This window comes from Melanerpes formicivorus, unplaced genomic scaffold (genome assembly GCF_026170545.1).
Source record: "Melanerpes formicivorus ecotype bairdi unplaced genomic scaffold, bMelFor1.0.p_v2 SCAF_45, whole genome shotgun sequence".
In the NCBI taxonomy this organism is placed as follows: domain Eukaryota; kingdom Metazoa; phylum Chordata; class Aves; order Piciformes; family Picidae; genus Melanerpes; species Melanerpes formicivorus.
In genome coordinates, this window is record NW_027142397.1 from 3,743,949 (window position 1) to 3,761,047 (window position 17,099).

Here is a 17,099-nt window from a genome sequence, read left to right on the forward strand (position 1 = left end):
TCCAAAACTCAGCCCCTAGAGTATGGAGTTTTTCTGGCTGGAGCCATTTTAGTATGGCCAATACCAGGGTGATGAAATCTGATTGAAATAGCTCAGCTACCCTGCACGCAGTCACATGATTGCATGAACAAGTGAAGAGCACACTCAGGAACTTTTCAGGCAGCACCAGCCTCAGCTGAAGGCCCTTTGCAAGCCCTATGGCATGCAGAGATGTTACGAGTTCTGTGATCCAAACCACAGAACACAGGCTTGCATGCCTCAGGTGCAAGTGTAGCTTAAGAGAATCACAGAACACACTGGGCTGGAAGGGATCTCCAGAAGCCATCTAGTCTAACACCCCCCTCTACCCCCCCCCGCAGTCAGCAGGCACAGCTCAGGAGGCTGCTCAGAGCCCAGTAAAGCCTGATCTTGACTCCCTCCAGGGATAGAGCCTGCAACCTATCCCCAGTCCAGTGTTCCACCACCCTCATGGTAAAGATGATCTAACATCCAATCTAAATGTGCTCTGCTCTAGCTCCAAACCACTGCCCCTTAAAAGAAACCCCAACCTTAGGGTCCTCAGCAGCTGCACTCAGAACTAATCACCTGAACCATAAGAGGAAGCCCACAGCACAATCTCATCAGGGAAACAAAAGGACGGTTCTGTGAACATCAGGTTTGTACTGGTCATGAGTGGTCCTCTCCAGAGCAGGATCCAATGACCCTTCTCACCCCTGTGCTCCATCTTTTGCGCCTCCTTGTGTCAGTGTTCCTCAAAGTCTGCACCACACCAGCTGGTCACACACACCCACCCCAAGGCCAGGCTGGAATAACACAGAGGCCTTTGTAAGAAAAAATAAATATTTTATTTAGTTTTAGAAGCTGGATGCTCCTGGCTCCTCTTCACTGCATCAGACTCCATCTTCCTCTGCAAGTACAAAGCACACTGATAGCAGGGGAGAGTAAAACCACCATCAGCCACCACACACAACACAGAGGGAGTCAGCCCAGCACAACAGGTCAGGTACCTCAAGGCTTTCTCGGACCTTAAGTTCTCAGGTCAGACTTGAGGTTAAACAAACAGCATTCACATTTCATCCACTTTGATGTCAGAGCCAAAATGACTTCATTTTACTACTCTAGCAATGGTGCCACAGCCCAGCTGCTTCAGGAGTTCACCAGCTCAATCTCACTGCCCTCACAGGTTCGGTCAGGGCAGATCTACACCGTTACTCACCCCTCAGCTCCTCAGTTTAGGTACTTTGGGTGGTGGTCCTCACAAGATTTTAAATATCTGCAGTTCCCCCTTGTAGTTTCAGTGGTAAATTAGAGGGAAAATGACATTAATTCCAGCTCCACAAGTCGGTTTCCCTAAATTTCCATTTGCCTGTGCTTTTCTAAGTGCTGGTTTATAGTCCAGGTTGTTTTGAGTGCAATGTTCAGAAAAAAACATTTCAGAAAAGCAGGTTTTTCAACAGCTTTCAGTTGAATTAACATCTAAGAGGCAGCTGCTCCATTGTTCCCCTTTCTCCTCGCTGACCATCACCCACCCCATTCATGGCTATTTCTCCTTTGACCACCTACAGCATTTAGAGGACAGTTTATTTGATGCTGCAGGGCTGAAAAGCTTCAAACAATGGTTCTATCTTGGCTCTACAAAAGAAAGATTCAGCTGTTTTATATAACATTGAGATGAATCAAGGGCAAATTTCAGGCAGGAGCTGCACAATACATCACAGGATGATAGGCAACAGTCAGGACACCAACTACTCACTTGTCCACATGTTGTCCTGGTCCCTCCATATACCACTGGGCATCATGCTGGATGTGCTCACGCTCTGCTCCTGAACTGAAAAACATTCAGAAGTTAAACCCATGGAGATTTTGAGATCTTTTGTACAAACCTGTAACTACAAAGGTGCTTTTAACCACCACTGTCAAGATATCACCAAAACCCAAGACAGAGCCTGGGTGCTGAACCCCACAGCAGGTTCAAGTTCTACCCTTTCACTCACACCAATTTCTCAAGCCACCAACCCAAAGGTGATTGAACATCAAGTGTCCAAGAAGCCTTTGTTATTTCCCCCATGCTCCAAACAAGATCAGAAGTTTTGCTTACTTCCCATGGATGAGCACTCCAGTTTCACTCAGCTTTCATCTTCACCTAAAGGATAACAAGTGAAGTTATTAAGGTAATACACAAAAAAATCTGACCATTTCAAAACTAACTTAAAAATCAAGGTTTTAAGATACATGGACCGATTAGTTACAAGGTGTATGTGTGGGGGGAAATTTACAGATTGTTCCAAAATACTAAGTGGAAGAAATAAGGGGCAGAAATAGGCTAGCCTGAGCACTAGTGAAGAGATGAAGAAATAGGCAGGTAGTTGACTGCAGAACTGCACCTTGTCTGAGCACAAACCGTAACCACCAGTCTGATACAGTGAGGTTTGATGGCAGCCAGAGGTATACTATCCCTTATGTGAAGGCATTCACAATTTTGTCAAGCTACTTCAACTCTTTTCACCCTAATCTTGTCTCCTTCCCTCCCCTTCACAAAGGAGTGCAGTGTCCCTGACTCCTCTAGTCCTACAAGTGCTTCAAAAGCCAAAGGAAGACACTGGAGGTCAGCACTGTCAGTCACAGCTTTTGTTCTTAGCAAGGTTCTTTCCTTCTGAAGACCCACCCCAGCCTTTTGCTGCAGCTAAGTCAAGGGTGAACTGCAATGGGCAGCAGCCAGGGGTGCAGTGTGAGGTTCTGTGCACACCTCTGGTAGGGAGACAAATCACACCGTGGCCACAGTGTGATCTGACCAGGCGGGGCCAAGTTCAAAGTTTAGTCTCAGACCCACCACCTGGGTTTTATCATGGCCCTCAGGAGCAGCAGAGTATGCACGTTTTGTTTTCTATGCCATAGCAACAAACACCATGCATAAGGGATACTATATCTTTGTGCATCCTTTTTAACACTCCAGATTCACTTATAGCCACACTCCTCCCAGCCCTCCCCAGTTAGCTCTTCAGTACTGGTGTTCAGAAGCAACATTTATAGAGATGGGGTATTCACAGACCACTGCGGGATTGCACAGCCAAGTCCTAACATGTCAATCATTATCTAGCAGCAATGACAGAGGTGGGAAAAGGCCAATCCTCCCTTTTTTTCCTTTTCCAGTAAGCAGCTATTTCACAGCCCCACTAGCTGGTATGAGGAGAAGAGAAAAAAAATGTATCTGAAGCTAATTAGCTGATTCCAAACTTGCTAGGAAGTGGAAGAAGGCAAGTCATTAACCCAGAGCAGCATACTTTGAATGTATCCTTTCCAACATACTTAGCCTCATTTAACATAATGGAACAAGCCACTGGCCCTCCTGATCCTGTCACTGCAGCTGGCAATGATTAACAGAGACATGCAACCCCAGTACTGCTCGAGTCCTAAACTACTCACAGGCCTCAGTGTTTAGCTATGGGGAAAACTGCAAGCAAATCAACACTGTGTATGCTTAAATGTTACAGTAAAGCCCCCATCCACGCTGTGCTGGGCTCTCCTGACAGCACCAGTACCTGATCTGAGGGCCTAGCAGGTACGCAAATGTATTCTGACACCACACTTCTGAGCTTCAGGTAAGCTTTTGAGAAAAAGTATTTTTTCATAATACAGGGATTAAACCAAGATGAAACACAATGCAAGCACTTTAATGTCATTACTTGTACCCACTTGTTACAGACTGATTCAGAGCAGACATAGCTATTTGCTTTTCAAGTTAGCTACCACACCAAGTTTCATTACTGCAGACAGTCAGAGCTGGTATGAGACCCACGGTTCAGTCACAGATTGCTTGCTCCAAGAGTGTCAAAAAACTGCTAGGTTCAAGTATGTAGAACAAGGCAGATGTGCCAATAACCCCTCCACGACATTCCTGCAGGTCAAGTATCCGGAGCACACTGGAGTAACTAGTCAGGTCTGAGCACTGGGTTCGAGTTTACCACTGCAGTTTTGCTAGGTGACACCATGCAGGCTGCCATTGGTTTTGCTGCTGAAGCCCTAGTCACAGGTAAGAGTAAAGCCACCCCGAGAAGCCAAACTGACTTGTGACAGTGGTGTCACTGCTTGACTAGCTGGAGTTTGGCTACACTCACTGCGGTGTAACCCAAGACCTGCTGTTCTGATCTTAAGGTGCAGCTGTTGCTTCAGGCTTTCAAAGGAACATAAGAAGACAATTAGAGCAGGGCAAGGCTCTCCAGCAGATCCCGTGTTCACCAGCAAGAATCCTGCCTGGAAGATGACACAGAAGGGTCCAAACATGACAGTAATACCAGAAATAAGAATGCAAAGCAGAACTTTGCAGAACAAGGAGGGAAACACATTACACCACCTCTGAAACAAACTGAGCATCAGACAAGAGCTAGATCATGTGCTGAAAACAAGGGACCTTGAAATTCAGGTTGAAGAGCTAATGCAAAAGATCTGCAGATCAGCATGTCTGGATGTCTGGAAATGTAAAGCATGTTAATAATCCTGAAACACTACATTCAGTGCTCCTAGTAATGAAGAGTTTAGAATTACATCCCCAAGACTGATGAAAAATGAAATTGAGCATTACACTACCAAGATGAGTCTATGATGCAGAAATACAGAACCTCATCACTGTCAATTAAAGGCAGAAGAATGCATTATGCTTGTCAGTCAAGGATTAAAATAGACAACTGGAATGTCCAATAAGCTCTGAGAAACTGCTCACAGGGATATTCAAGCACTCATGTGTTTGTCCTCAAAAAAAGCAATACTCCCCACCAGTCTCCAAGCTGTCTGTATTAGCAGGCTGGGAGTGCACCCGAGGCCAGAGCAGTGATTCTAAAGCATTTCCTACCGAGCCAGGACCTTACAGAGGGATGTGCTGAGGATGGGCCACTGGGTCACTACAGAGAGCTTAAACAGTCCTTTTCTAGGTACTGACAGCACCTAGGTGACTAGTTGAGCAAGTCTAAGACCACATTCCCTCTTCCCCACAGAGCTCATCTAAGAATACCTTGGTTACATCAGAACTAAGAAAGCCACACAAGCCGAGTTGATATGCACAAAGGAATCGGGTCTGAAAACGCTCATCTGAGAACCACAGCCAGTTGCTTGTTGCCTCTGAACAAGACAAAGCTTCAAACCGAAAACCACGCGGCTTTGCTGCAAGCTCAACATATACAGGTATGGAGAGTGCTGCACTGTAATTCCACAGTCAGAAGTGTGATGTCAGAATACCCACAGGTATAAGATTACATAGAAAGTCACCAAGTTAGATGATATTGCTTGTTACCTACCTGTACGCAGTCGGCAATGAGAATCTTGGAGCAAGCAGGAATACTACATCCGGGTCCTAATGTCCATTGCCATTTGTGGGACTACGTTCCTCACAGTTATGAACTGCAGAAATGCTGGCTAAGTGCAGTTATGTAGCAGGCCACTAGTTTGGGGCTTTTTTAAAGTGTAAATTGCAGTCTCAAACTCCAGCAAAAACTTGCTGCCACAGTAAATGGTTGCCAAGGAAAAGCCAAGATTTATTTTTTTCCTACCACAAAAATACCACAAAATCTCAAAAGCAGTTGCAGTTTCTCATCAGCTGTTATGAATGATTAGTGTAATGTGTCTACACCAGAAGAGATTACTGTATTCATTCCTGAGAAAGCATGAAGATAGGTGTGTAATGATACCACTTTCTACATGCTGCAGTTTTTAGAGATCCCAGTGTCAAAATGGGCTCAATTTTGATAAAGCAAGCTAAATTGCAACAGCCAATGTCCTCCAAGTCCAGTACAAAAATGTGGCTATGTGATTCAGACCATCCAAAAACAGGTCTGACCAACAAAGCACCTCTCTAAACATTTTTATGTTTTGGTATTTTTTTTAAAGCTTCAATTCTACCAATCTGATTTTAGATCAAAAAAAAAAGAGAGTCCAAAACCTCCTAGGAACAGAGCAAAGGAACTTATCTTTCTCACCTCCCACATTTAGCAGCTTTAGCAGATTTTCAAGTTGACATGTTTGCCAGCTTTTAAAGACACCACCTTTAAAAGGTCTTGTGAAGAAGTTGGCTAGTTCATTGTATGCCTGTTTTAATACATCCAACTCAAAGCAGAACTTGTTTTAGCAGCTCTGCTTCTGCAGCTCCAACAAAGCTAGATTTACCCCAACTTTCTGATGTTTTGAAAACTGCCAAATCTTGCAGGGTAGTTACTCAGCATGGTTTTGCAACTCAGCTATTTTTGATACCTAGCAACGGTAGCTTACGTACAAAACAGGGGTACCAAAAGACAACCTCTGTAAGGTACAAGGACATCAGCATCCTTCACTCTTCCAAGTTACAGAACTACAAAAGAACATACTTTAGGATATGCACCAGCATCTCTTTAATAAAGAATGACATGTAATCTGAAAAATAAACTGAAAAAAATTAATTTAATGTTTAAAGTTCAGAATTCCCCATCTCAAGACACCTCCGACCTTTTGCGGGTGTCCCACGAACACCCTTCCAGAAAACAAATGCATTCATTAACACTACTTCCATCAAGCAAATTGCATTGGTACTGCTCATTTTTAAACTAAGTGTCCAATACAACAAGTACTCCCAAATGCTTGGTCCACAGTTTGGGAACTGCCAATTGGGAATTTCCTCCATAGTAATTGATTGTTGTAGCATGTTAGCAACCCCCAAACTTTTCTGGGAGAGTTAAGAAGCCTTCAAGCGAGCAGAGCTGCTCTTTAATGCACTTCACACTCCCACCTCGGTGTTACCTGATAGCAGCTTCTCACAACACGCTACTTTTTCATGTAAGGAGTAACAGCACTTCCAGTGAGCACTTCAAGAGGGATCGTATCATCTGCACTCTCAAATACTGCAAAAATCTGATACTGAAGTTTTAACTCACAGAGGAAAAAAAAATAGCATAGAATTTAGAATTAGCCAATGCTTAGCACAAGGAATGGGTAAAAAAAGATCTTTGGAAGATTAAAAAGCTACTCACAGAATGCTGGGTAGGTTGGGGAATGGTGTGAAGGTACAGCCAAAATAACTTTACCTACTTTTGTGCCAAGCAGGTTGATGTATCCTGCATTAACACCAAGGTATTTGACACTGGGAAGTCACGTTCCCAGCTTCTCTGGTACAATGTAATAAATAAGCAAAGAAACTACCTTAGCAATGAGTCCAGAATGCTTTGAGAGTCTTCTGGGGCTTAATGAAATGAACAGCAAGCTAACGAATTCAGCAAATCTTCTACAAAAGAACCTTAAAGGGAGTTTATTTGCACTGTGTAGTATTAACTATTAAACTCCAGATTCAGATACTACTTTTGAAGCATTATCTCCAAACATCAATAATAAAAGAGCGATAACCATCATGCAAGCAAGCTAATTTCTGTAGTTTACATAATTTGCCCACCAGCTACACGATTTAAAGGATAGTTCCTGCAGTCCTCATAATACAAATGATTGTATTCTGAACTAGGCAAATTAGTCCACCCAATTAGCATGAGGACATAAGCAAGTTAACTTTAAATCACTCCAGTAACACGTCTGGTCTTTTTGCCAAGCAATTTCAGGTGCAATACGGAGCAAGGCCAGATCCTGTAATCGCAGAGAGCTTAAGAGCATATAAATATCACATTAACAATCCTTTAGTTCTGAAGTCAGCCAATACAAGTCATTCTATCATTTTGTCTTTTTAAAGTAACCATTGCTAGACTTCTGCTTCAAGTCTTTAAAAGATTCCAAAGCAGTAACTGCCAAGGTGGTTACGTGCTACCATCCCACCACCCGTTATCCAGAGCTAAAAGAGGACATGTTACATACTGCACTGCTTGCAGCGTAGCTTCGGTTATTGTCTTACAGCACTTGCAAGATTTGAATTTACTTCCTTATTGCAGCACAATTAATGCTCAAAAAACCTGCACCTTACTGGAAAGTTTGGCTACTGTTTGGCCCAATCTTAGGCTAGAGGCATTCTGGGAAGAGATCTCTCTTCACTCCAGTTCCACACCCTGGTCTGGTTTGACCTCTGTTCAGGACTCTGGGTTTACTGCACAAGGTGTGGTATTAAAGCCTCGTACGTTTAACCACGAATGGCAAGAAGAGTTACTACATTTAGTTTTCTATTTATTTGAAGCACAGTAAAAAAAAGTTGGTACACTTTGGGAATTCAGTGGCACAAGGTACACTGCCATCAAGTTAGGGACGTTATACATCAAAAAAACAGCTAAATTTGTTTTGAAACACTGCATTACATAATTAAATTGTACTCGCCCAAACAGACCACTTACAAATATTAGGTCAGTAAGTTTCTAACATCCATAAAAACGTAGCTTTCTTACTAAAATGCAAGAATTAAAAAGTTGGTGTCTAAACAAGACAGACAAAAAACAAACTGGAATGAAACTACAGGTCACATCTAAAATCGGGGCTTTTTGTTTGGGCCTTCATATTCTTCTCTCCCTCTACCATATCCTGTCGGTGTTCCAGGCCCCATTCCTCTAGGACCCTGGCCACCCACGGGCCCCGCACCTCCCTGCCCAAAGCGTTCAGGACGCTATTGGAACAGAATTAACAGTTCATTATAGGTAGTTGATGTCCATGTGTGTTAAGTATATATTTTTAGAAGGTTCCGTAGTCAAGGTTCGTCGATACAATCACCATTGAGCCGATCCACAGGTACCGGGAACATAGAAAGGAAAAAAGGGTAATTTAAAAATTAGTTTATTGTCATACATGCCTTGAGGTATGTTCCCACTTGATGCATTCTCATACATCTGTTACAAAGAACAGATCCTCCCTGCAGTGCTAGAAATGTAAGCATTAGTGCAGATGTGAATTCAAAACAACTTTTCCAAATGAGCTCTAGCAATTTTCAACCAAGTTAATGCAAACAGCTTGCAAACTTCTCACCTTTAGTGCAGGAAAAGCTTACAGATTACATCACTGTCATTTCCACGAGCCTAGCCAGAGAATGACTCTTCAGTTCGCTCAAGTATGAGCTGACATTCATCAAATGTCGTGGTAAACAGAATGCCTACTCACCAGTTAATGGCATGTGCTGCAATAGAGACCATGTGCTTTTCAAGATGGGTTAACAGACTAGGTCTGCTGACTAAACTGCAGAGGCCTTAGGCAGTAACCAAAACTGAGAGTGAGCACTACTGGATTGCAAGAAGAAAAAAAATAAGTGAAAAAAGCTAATGAGCAGTGATTTACCTAACCAACGCAATTGCTCGCTCCAAAGACTTGCATTTGTTAGCATCCCACGGACCCCAGAGCTGCTGCTGCAGAATATGCAAAACGTCTTCCAAAAATTACAATTTATTCCCTTTCCAGTTGGAACTATGCACAGAGGGCTGTGTGCATCAAGTCAGTATCTCCCTTCCCACCCCACCTTCACCACAAGGCTCTTGGCAAACTCGCAACTTCACAGCGTTGAAAGGTTTCACACCAAGATGTAAAAGCTAAATCAGCCTGCAGTAAAGCAGAGGCTTCAGGTCTTTTTACTAGTACCTCTATAGTTGCATGTACTTTGTTCAGTTACTGTACCAGTAGGTGTGATCAGCATTCCATCTACAGAACTGCCATTATACAGTCAAAGATAGTTTTAAACTTTCATTTCAAGCAAGTTTTCCACTACCGAGTAACGGAACAGTGGTAAGTTGGTTGTTACAGAAGGTTATCTGCAACTGAAAATGCACACTTCAAGTTCTGGACTTCTGAAAAGTGTCAATCCTTCCAAGGAAGGAATTTTGGGAAGATTACCTAGGTTCTTTCTGCCTACTTCATGGCAGCTTGAGTTTAATCTCCAGTTCTGCTTAAGTTATCAGCCCAGTAACTGTGGCAGCACTGTGTGGCAGAGAGCCCTGTCCTACGAAACTCAAGGCAGTTAAACCATCTTCCTGTCACACCTTCTGCACATTAGCACCTTTTCAAGTCTTACACAAGTTCAGCATGCACCTGTACCATGAGTTTCAGGAGAAAAACGTACACAGCACTCATCACAGACTGCCTGACTGCTCACAGGAAGCTTAGGAACTGCTTCAGTATCAGTGAATCACCTGGATACATAAAGGCCAGCGGCACTGTCTACTGAATCAATGATGCCTTGCAAAGTTATCATTCCAAACATACGGTTCCCAAAAAAACAGAAGGTACTTAAGCTACTATGGTAGCTCACCACATTAAGCCAGAGGTCTAAACCCACCCAAAAATCATTTAGTTCAGCTTGTGCTACAGAGCATACACCCTTTCAGGAGGGTGAAAGCACACTGGTATCACCACCTAAGCCAACAGATCTCCGTCCTACCCACTCAGCATTTCTTTAATCTACATCCGTGCTTGCTTCAGTGTGCTAACACCACGTGGGCTGGCAGCCCATTCACACATATAGTGTGCCAAAAATTGTGCAGTTTGGAAACATACCTCAGGACATGAGATATGCCATGGCTTTAACAAACTCCACCTCTATAGTCATGCCCACCACAGGAAAACAACAGGCTGTCATTCCTTTGTGAAATAGGAGCCCCAAAAGGGCTACAGTCAAGGATGGCTGGAAGATGCCTAAAGCTAAAAACCAGCATTTCTGCTCTTCTATGGCAAACACCAGCACACATCAGTGATATGCTGTTCACCATTCATTAAGTTAATCTGCTGCTAAAAGGACATGAGCAGATTGTTGAATTAACAGCATACCCATCCCAACATGCATCCAATCCTAACTAGGCTTGGAAGGGCCAAAACAAATGCAACATTACACACAGGAAAGGAGGACAAAAAATCGCTCTTGTCCTCAAGTACAGAATATCGAATACTGAAGAACTACTAAAGGAGGTGTTTTCATGATGGAATTTGGCAGATTCTCTATGGAATTTATCGTTTTAAAAAATCCTTCCAAGCCTAACAGTGACGCAGAATTTCCCAAGTCCAATGAAGTCAGTTAATTGCAAATATGCTGAGGAGCACATTTGAACTCACAAACAACTTCCGACTGTGTAAGCTACCATAATGGTTAACAACTACTCTAGCACTACGTACTGCCACACTACTCTGTGTGTTAAACACCTGACAAGAGAGTCAGCAGTTAACAGTGACATTTACACAACCATCCGAACACTGGCAGAGAAACTCAATTCCCAACCACAACATTTCCCTTGTGCTAAACTAAAGCCACCACGGGATACGTTACCATGTCACTTCCCATCATAGAACCACTCATGGCTGCTTGGCCAACTCCTGGATTAGCTTCATAACCTATTCCGCCACCACCTCCCAGAGGTGGAAATTTCTGTGCTGCAGAAGCATAAGGATCTAAGGAAGAGAAATATATAATCATCTTCTGGCAATTTCTGAGTTAACCACATAAAGAAATTATGGAAAAAATTCTTTACCTCCCATGTTCATTGTGGTGGCACCACCCATCCTCATGTCTCTCTCCCTCTGCATGGAAGAAATGGCTTTTAGCACAGATAATTAACTACTCCAACCCATCCTTGCAGGAGACAAAGCACATGTACAGCCAACTACTACCATGGCAACTATGCAAAGACATTGTGTAAGCTAAATTCAAGGAAGCAAAATGCATCAATTAAACAACGGTCTGGGTTGGAAGGGACCCCAAAAATCATCTAGTTCCAACCCCCTGCCATGGGCAGAGACACCTACTACAATAGGTCACTCAAGGTCCCATCCAGCTTGGCTTTGAACACGTGCAAGTTTGGAGCCTCCACAATTTTTGTGGGCGACCTGCTCCAGAGCCTCACCACCCTCATGGGGAAGAACTGCTTCGCAATGTCCCATCACAATCCAGCTTCTTCCAGTTTGAAGCCATTACCCATTGTCCTATCACCACATGGCTTTGTAACAAGCCCCTCTCCATCTCTTCTGCAGCTCCCTTGAAGTACTGGAAGGCTGCCCTAAGGTCTCCCCAGAGCCTGCTCTTCTCCAGGCTGAACAATCCCAACTGTCTCAGCCTGTCCTCACAAGAGAGATGGCTCCAGCCCTCTGATCATCTTCATGGCAATCCTCTCATTGAAAACACACCAAAATCTCAATAATGAAAAGACATCAAAGAAATCCTGAACACAGTAACACATCCATGGAAAACAATGATGATTTCACTTACTGGATCCATGTAACCCATTCTACTATAATTCTCTTCCCTCTGTCTTCTCATCTGCTCTTCCATCTCCCGCTGACGTATCATCATCTCCTCCTCCCTCCTGCGGCGCTCCTCCTCCTGCCTGATCATCCCAAAGCAGACAAAGCTCAGCAGTGCAGCACAACCAACACTTCCCACCAACATCAGTCCCATAAGCACTGAATAATTACACTTGAGCAAAAAAAAAGAGATACTCTATGATGCTCAAAATACTCAAGGAAAAAAAACTTACACTGCAGTTCAATTTCTCAAATACGAGCTGAAGCAGCAGTGGTGTTTCTTGAAAAATAAAAACTTTCATATGTAAGTCATGTTAAAAATAAGCAAAGAACACTGAAACCCCCCAGTGAAAGCCAGACCAACCTCAGCTGGATTTCCTTGCGCTTCTGCATCTCTTGATTGTGGAGCTCTTCCATGCGTCTCAGCTCTTCCTGACGCCTCATGAGGTCTGCAGAAGGGAAACTTGTCAGCAGCTATGTCACAAACCAGGGATTTAAACTCCGGTCAACCTCACCTGCACTGTGGCAGGGAACTGCCTTCAGAGTGCCAGTATTCCTTAATAATACTGCAGTCAATTAAGAGCTGGAAATCAATCAGTTGCTCTTTTTGAGCCTGCCATTCTCTAGTTAGCCATAAGCAGCATGAATTTATTCATTAAACAGCCATACACCTAAAGCAAAAAGACGATACAGAACTCAAAGCCAATTACCTTGACGCAGGAGGTTTGCCTGATGCTCATGATAAGCATCTTCCATCTCACTTTCAAGTTTGTCCTTGGCATCTTTCATGTTTTTTGCTACTTGCTCTCTCTGCTGCTTTTCCATTTCATCTAAAGATTTCCACCTCTGGGAATATTCAAATTCAAAACTGCCAGGCTGAGCAAAACGGGGAGGAGTCTCTCTCTCCCTGCAAGAAGGAAGATGGTTTCAGACAGGGGAAACTAGAGGTCAATAAAGGATCACAAGCAGAAAAGCAGAATTATCAGGGAACATCAAAGACTCCTGAAGATACCACCTCATAATGATGAGGAAACTTGCTGTGACAGATGCTGGTAACAGCACAGCTTTTGACAGGCTTGAACAGCAGCATTTAATACAAAAATTCTGCAAGTACTGTAGCAAAAATGGAGCCTCCTGTACTGTAATACCCAAGCAAATCTTCTCACTTACAGTTCTACTGCATGTTTTTCTTGTTCTTAACTTCTTCCTTAGACACTCCACTGCTGGCAACTGTCAGGCCTTTGCCCGAGCTGCTCAAAACAACAGCAAATGGAGAGATGGATTTTTTTTTCAGAGCTGACTGTGTCTAATAGGCAAGGAAAAAAAAAATCTTCACTTTGTTTTTAAATACTTTTCAAAATGCCTGAGGGCCAACAGTTTATTTTGGCACCTAAGGAAACTGAGATTTAAATTCAGTAACTAATGGAGCAAAACTAAGGAAGTTCAAAAGCTTTTCATGCATTAGCAATGTGAAGTATTGCAACATTTTAGGAACACGAGACTAAGCTATGCTGGGTTTGAGACACTTCCTCAAACCTCAAAGTTTCTGGATCAAAGCGAGTAATTTTGAACACTTTCTCATACAAACAAGACTGCCTGGATCCCCCTTGCAGTCCTTTTCTTTACGTGGGAAAAGACAACATTTCTGCCAACAGGTTTAACACACAGATCCTAACCTAAACCTGCAACTTAGAAAAAGACTTCTACATTCTCTCATCTACTCATATACAGTGACCAGCTTTGTAAAGCAAACCCATAAGCTACTGGGTTTTATCACAGAGTTAAAATGTTATTTATCACTTCATATAAAAACTTCAGCTTGCTACTTCCCTATGAGATCAGCATAAGATATGCCTGAAGTGAGACAATAGCTCCCAACAAGAGGATGAGCAAACATTTGAAGCCTGACTTTCAAGGGTTTCTACACATACCAAACCCCATATGTTGCTGGGCTGCTATTTTGGGCTTTGCTGTTCGGGATACAATGCAGAAAACTGCTTATGTAAAGCTTCACGAATACATTAAACTAACCCATGTTACATTACCTAAAAGCAAAACTACTCCCAGAACTCCCAAGAACAGAAAACACTCAGATTTCAGAGTCTGTTTCTGAACAACCATTCCACCTCCTTCAGAGCCTGGGACAATCTACAGCATCGACACACTCTTTATACCGAAGGATAAATGCCTACTTTTGATACATCGGATTCTTCTGAGCAAGTTTTTCTGGAAGACCATCTTCATCATCCAATTGTTCCAACGGTTCCACAATAACTGGCCTAGGAGTGCTGAACAAAAAAAACAATAATACTCATTTCACTGCTGTATCACAACCTCTATTCTGACAAACTAGAAGCCAACAATTCAGTTCAGCTTCTAAACTGAAACTCCTCAGCAGCAAGGTACTTACGTTGTCAACAAAAACACTCCCTCAGTACACCGTTCAAAGGCTTTTCGTGCAGCTGGCTTTGATGCAAACTCAACAATGCCTTTTCCCGTAGATCTACCTCGATCATCTACAATCACAACAGCTCTTTCCACCGGACCGAACTGGGAAAAAGCCTCCTCCAATAACTCGTTGGACACATAGGGTGAAAGATTACGCACGGAAAGAGCAGCAGCATGTGTGGCAAACCGAACACGAAGCTGTCTGCCCCTCATGGGGGTATCGTCCAGTTCTGCCTTCGCAATTTCTGCAAGGGCTCTAGATTCCTGGGGAGAGTTTAAGATCCAGTTTTAGAAAACCGAGCTTAAATAGCTACTTCGTGAAAATTAAACGGATGGACGCACAGTACGAAAAAAAAGCCTACCAATTTAATGAATCCAAAGCCTTTTCCCTTGTTGATAAAAACCTCTCCTGGCTCCCCATATTTGGCGAACAGTCTTTTAAAGTCTTCGTCTGTTATATCAGCAGGCAAATTCCCAACAAACAAGCGGCAACGCTGAGTGTAGGTCTTCTCCCCGGGTCGCCTCAGAAGGGAGAGGTTAGCTTTAAATCCCTACAAAGAAGCAGACCGGTTGGAGCCATCACTACGCGCAAGCCCCGCCGCCTGCCCCGCCAAGAAGCCCGGAGCACCACCTCCAGCGAATACAAACCCACACTGCCACAGACCCCTCAGGCTGCAGTCAGGAGCTGCCTGGGCACCTAGGGAACACGCACATCATGTTTAGGTGCCCACGAGGCCGGTTCCGCCGCCCGCCACCGCCGGTCTCCGCTCGGGCCTCTCCCCAGCCCCCCGCCCCCGCGCTCCTCCCCTCAAGATGGCGGCGAAGGCGCGCGGAGCCGCCGGGCCCGGCCGCAGCCGCCGCCATCTTGTGGCTCTGGGAGGGGGGAGGGCGTCATGACTCACCTCGTCCGAGAGTTTCTCGCCGCCGCCGCCGCCACCGGCCGAGCCTTGCTGAGAGGAGAGGCTCTGCTGTCCCTGGTGCTGCTGCTGCCCGCGGCCCCGTGGCTCTCCGCCCGGCCCGCCGCGGTGCCCCGGCCCGCCCTTGTGCGGCCCTCCGGGTCCCTGTTGAGGGCCGCCCGGTCCCTTGGGCCCGCCACCGGGAGATTGTCCTTGTCCTTTCTTAGGGCCGCCGGCGGGGGTGGGGCTGGGGCTCGGTTTGGGCTGCGGCTGCCCTCCAGGGCCAGAAGGAGTAGAAGAGGGCGTCGAGACCGGGGTCTGCTGTTGCTGCTGCTGCTGTCCTGCGGGCAGTGTGGACGGCGGAGGCGCTCCTGGTCCGGCCTGGCTGGCGGCAGCTCCCGCCGTGGTGGAGGCAGACGAAGAGGACGAAGAAGGCGGAGCAGAAGTTGACACAGGTGGCTTCGGCGGCTCAGGCTTCGGGCCTCCACCCGGTGGGCCGCCCGGGCCCTGCGGGCCGCCCCCCATAGGGCCGCGATTCTGGCCCATGCCCATGCCGGGCGGTGGAGATCGGAAATCGTGGTTGGGGCCGCCACGGCCACCGCCGCCGCCACGCCGGTGGAAGCCGCCTCCACCGCCGCCACGGCTACGGAACCGATCCCGCGACATGGTGGTGGCGGAGGGAAAAGGAAGAAAAGAGCTGCTCCGGCCGCAACTGCTGCTCCTCAGAGCCCGCTGCTTAAAATGGCGGCGAGCTGATCGGCCTCGCCGCCGCCTTTGTCCGTCCCTAATATAGTTTCCCCGCCCCCGGAAACCACCTTCTCCACCCCGCTAACCAACCACCGGCCTCACCGGCGATGACCGATAGGCGGAGCCACCAATAACATGTCCGCATTCCACTAGCTCTTTGATCTCATTGGAAAGAAGTCTGCCCTCTGCCGATTGGCTCACTTGACCACCGACGTTGGCACGAGCTGATCCGTTAACCTCCCGTGTGCTGATAGGACAATTTGATCGGCGGGAGGCGAAGTCACGAAAGGCGCTCGGCTTGCGATTGGCTCCCCGGGACGTCAGTGGGACGAGAGCCCGCCAGCCGGCCGGGGTCGGCTCCGCGTTGCGCAGGCTGGCGCCCCGGTCGCGTCCCAACACCCCGACTAGGGCAGGCGACTCCGACTGGCTGCTAGCTACGGGAGACCGCTCGGACGCAAAGGGAATCGAGTTGCAGGACCTCGTGGCAACCCCGCCGGGCAGACAGAGCCTTCGGCTGGAAAAGATGTCAAACAAATCTTTTTCCCAAAAAATATATTTGGCTACTTTAGCATGGCCGGCAGCATTCGCTTCTATTTAGAAAGCAAATTTGACGTAATGTTCATCCAAGGCTGGCAGTGGAAAGCCGGTTCCAACATGAGGGGTCACTTTTCCTCATCTCCCTTTGGTGCACAGGGAAGAGCCCAAATGAACCCTTGGAGCAGCGAGCCACGATCGGCTCTGTGCTCGTCTCCTGATAAGAAAGTAGATGTCAGACCCCTCCAATGTAAACCAATTATTCCTAGCTCAAAAATAAAACAGCTGCGAAAACTCACACTGCATTCCATAATCTAATAC

The 17,099-nt window shown here is 45.6% G+C and overlaps 1 protein-coding gene across 2 annotated transcripts; it reads right to left on the reverse strand.

Moving 5' to 3' along the window:
- Positions 1-822: 822 nt before the first annotated feature.
- Positions 823-16,271, reverse strand: SFPQ (splicing factor proline and glutamine rich). Of its 2 annotated transcripts, XM_068159313.1 has the most exons (12): positions 15,504-16,271; positions 14,964-15,152; positions 14,564-14,865; positions 14,346-14,441; positions 12,864-13,060; positions 12,518-12,602; positions 12,119-12,236; positions 11,385-11,433; positions 11,183-11,304; positions 2,099-2,143; positions 1,754-1,828; positions 823-907 (listed from the first exon to the last, which is right to left on the reverse strand). In XM_068159313.1, the coding sequence occupies exons 1-10, from the start codon at positions 16,161-16,163 to the stop codon at positions 2,123-2,125; spliced, it is 1,839 nt and encodes a 612-aa protein (XP_068015414.1). In that variant the 5' UTR covers positions 16,164-16,271; the 3' UTR covers positions 823-907; positions 1,754-1,828; positions 2,099-2,122. The 2 variants fall into 2 exon arrangements, with proteins under 2 accessions (XP_068015414.1, XP_068015413.1); XM_068159312.1 differs by lacking the exons at positions 823-907; positions 1,754-1,828; positions 2,099-2,143 and adding an exon at positions 7,239-8,548 and having other exon boundaries at positions 15,504-16,270.
- Positions 16,272-17,099: the final 828 nt, after the last annotated feature.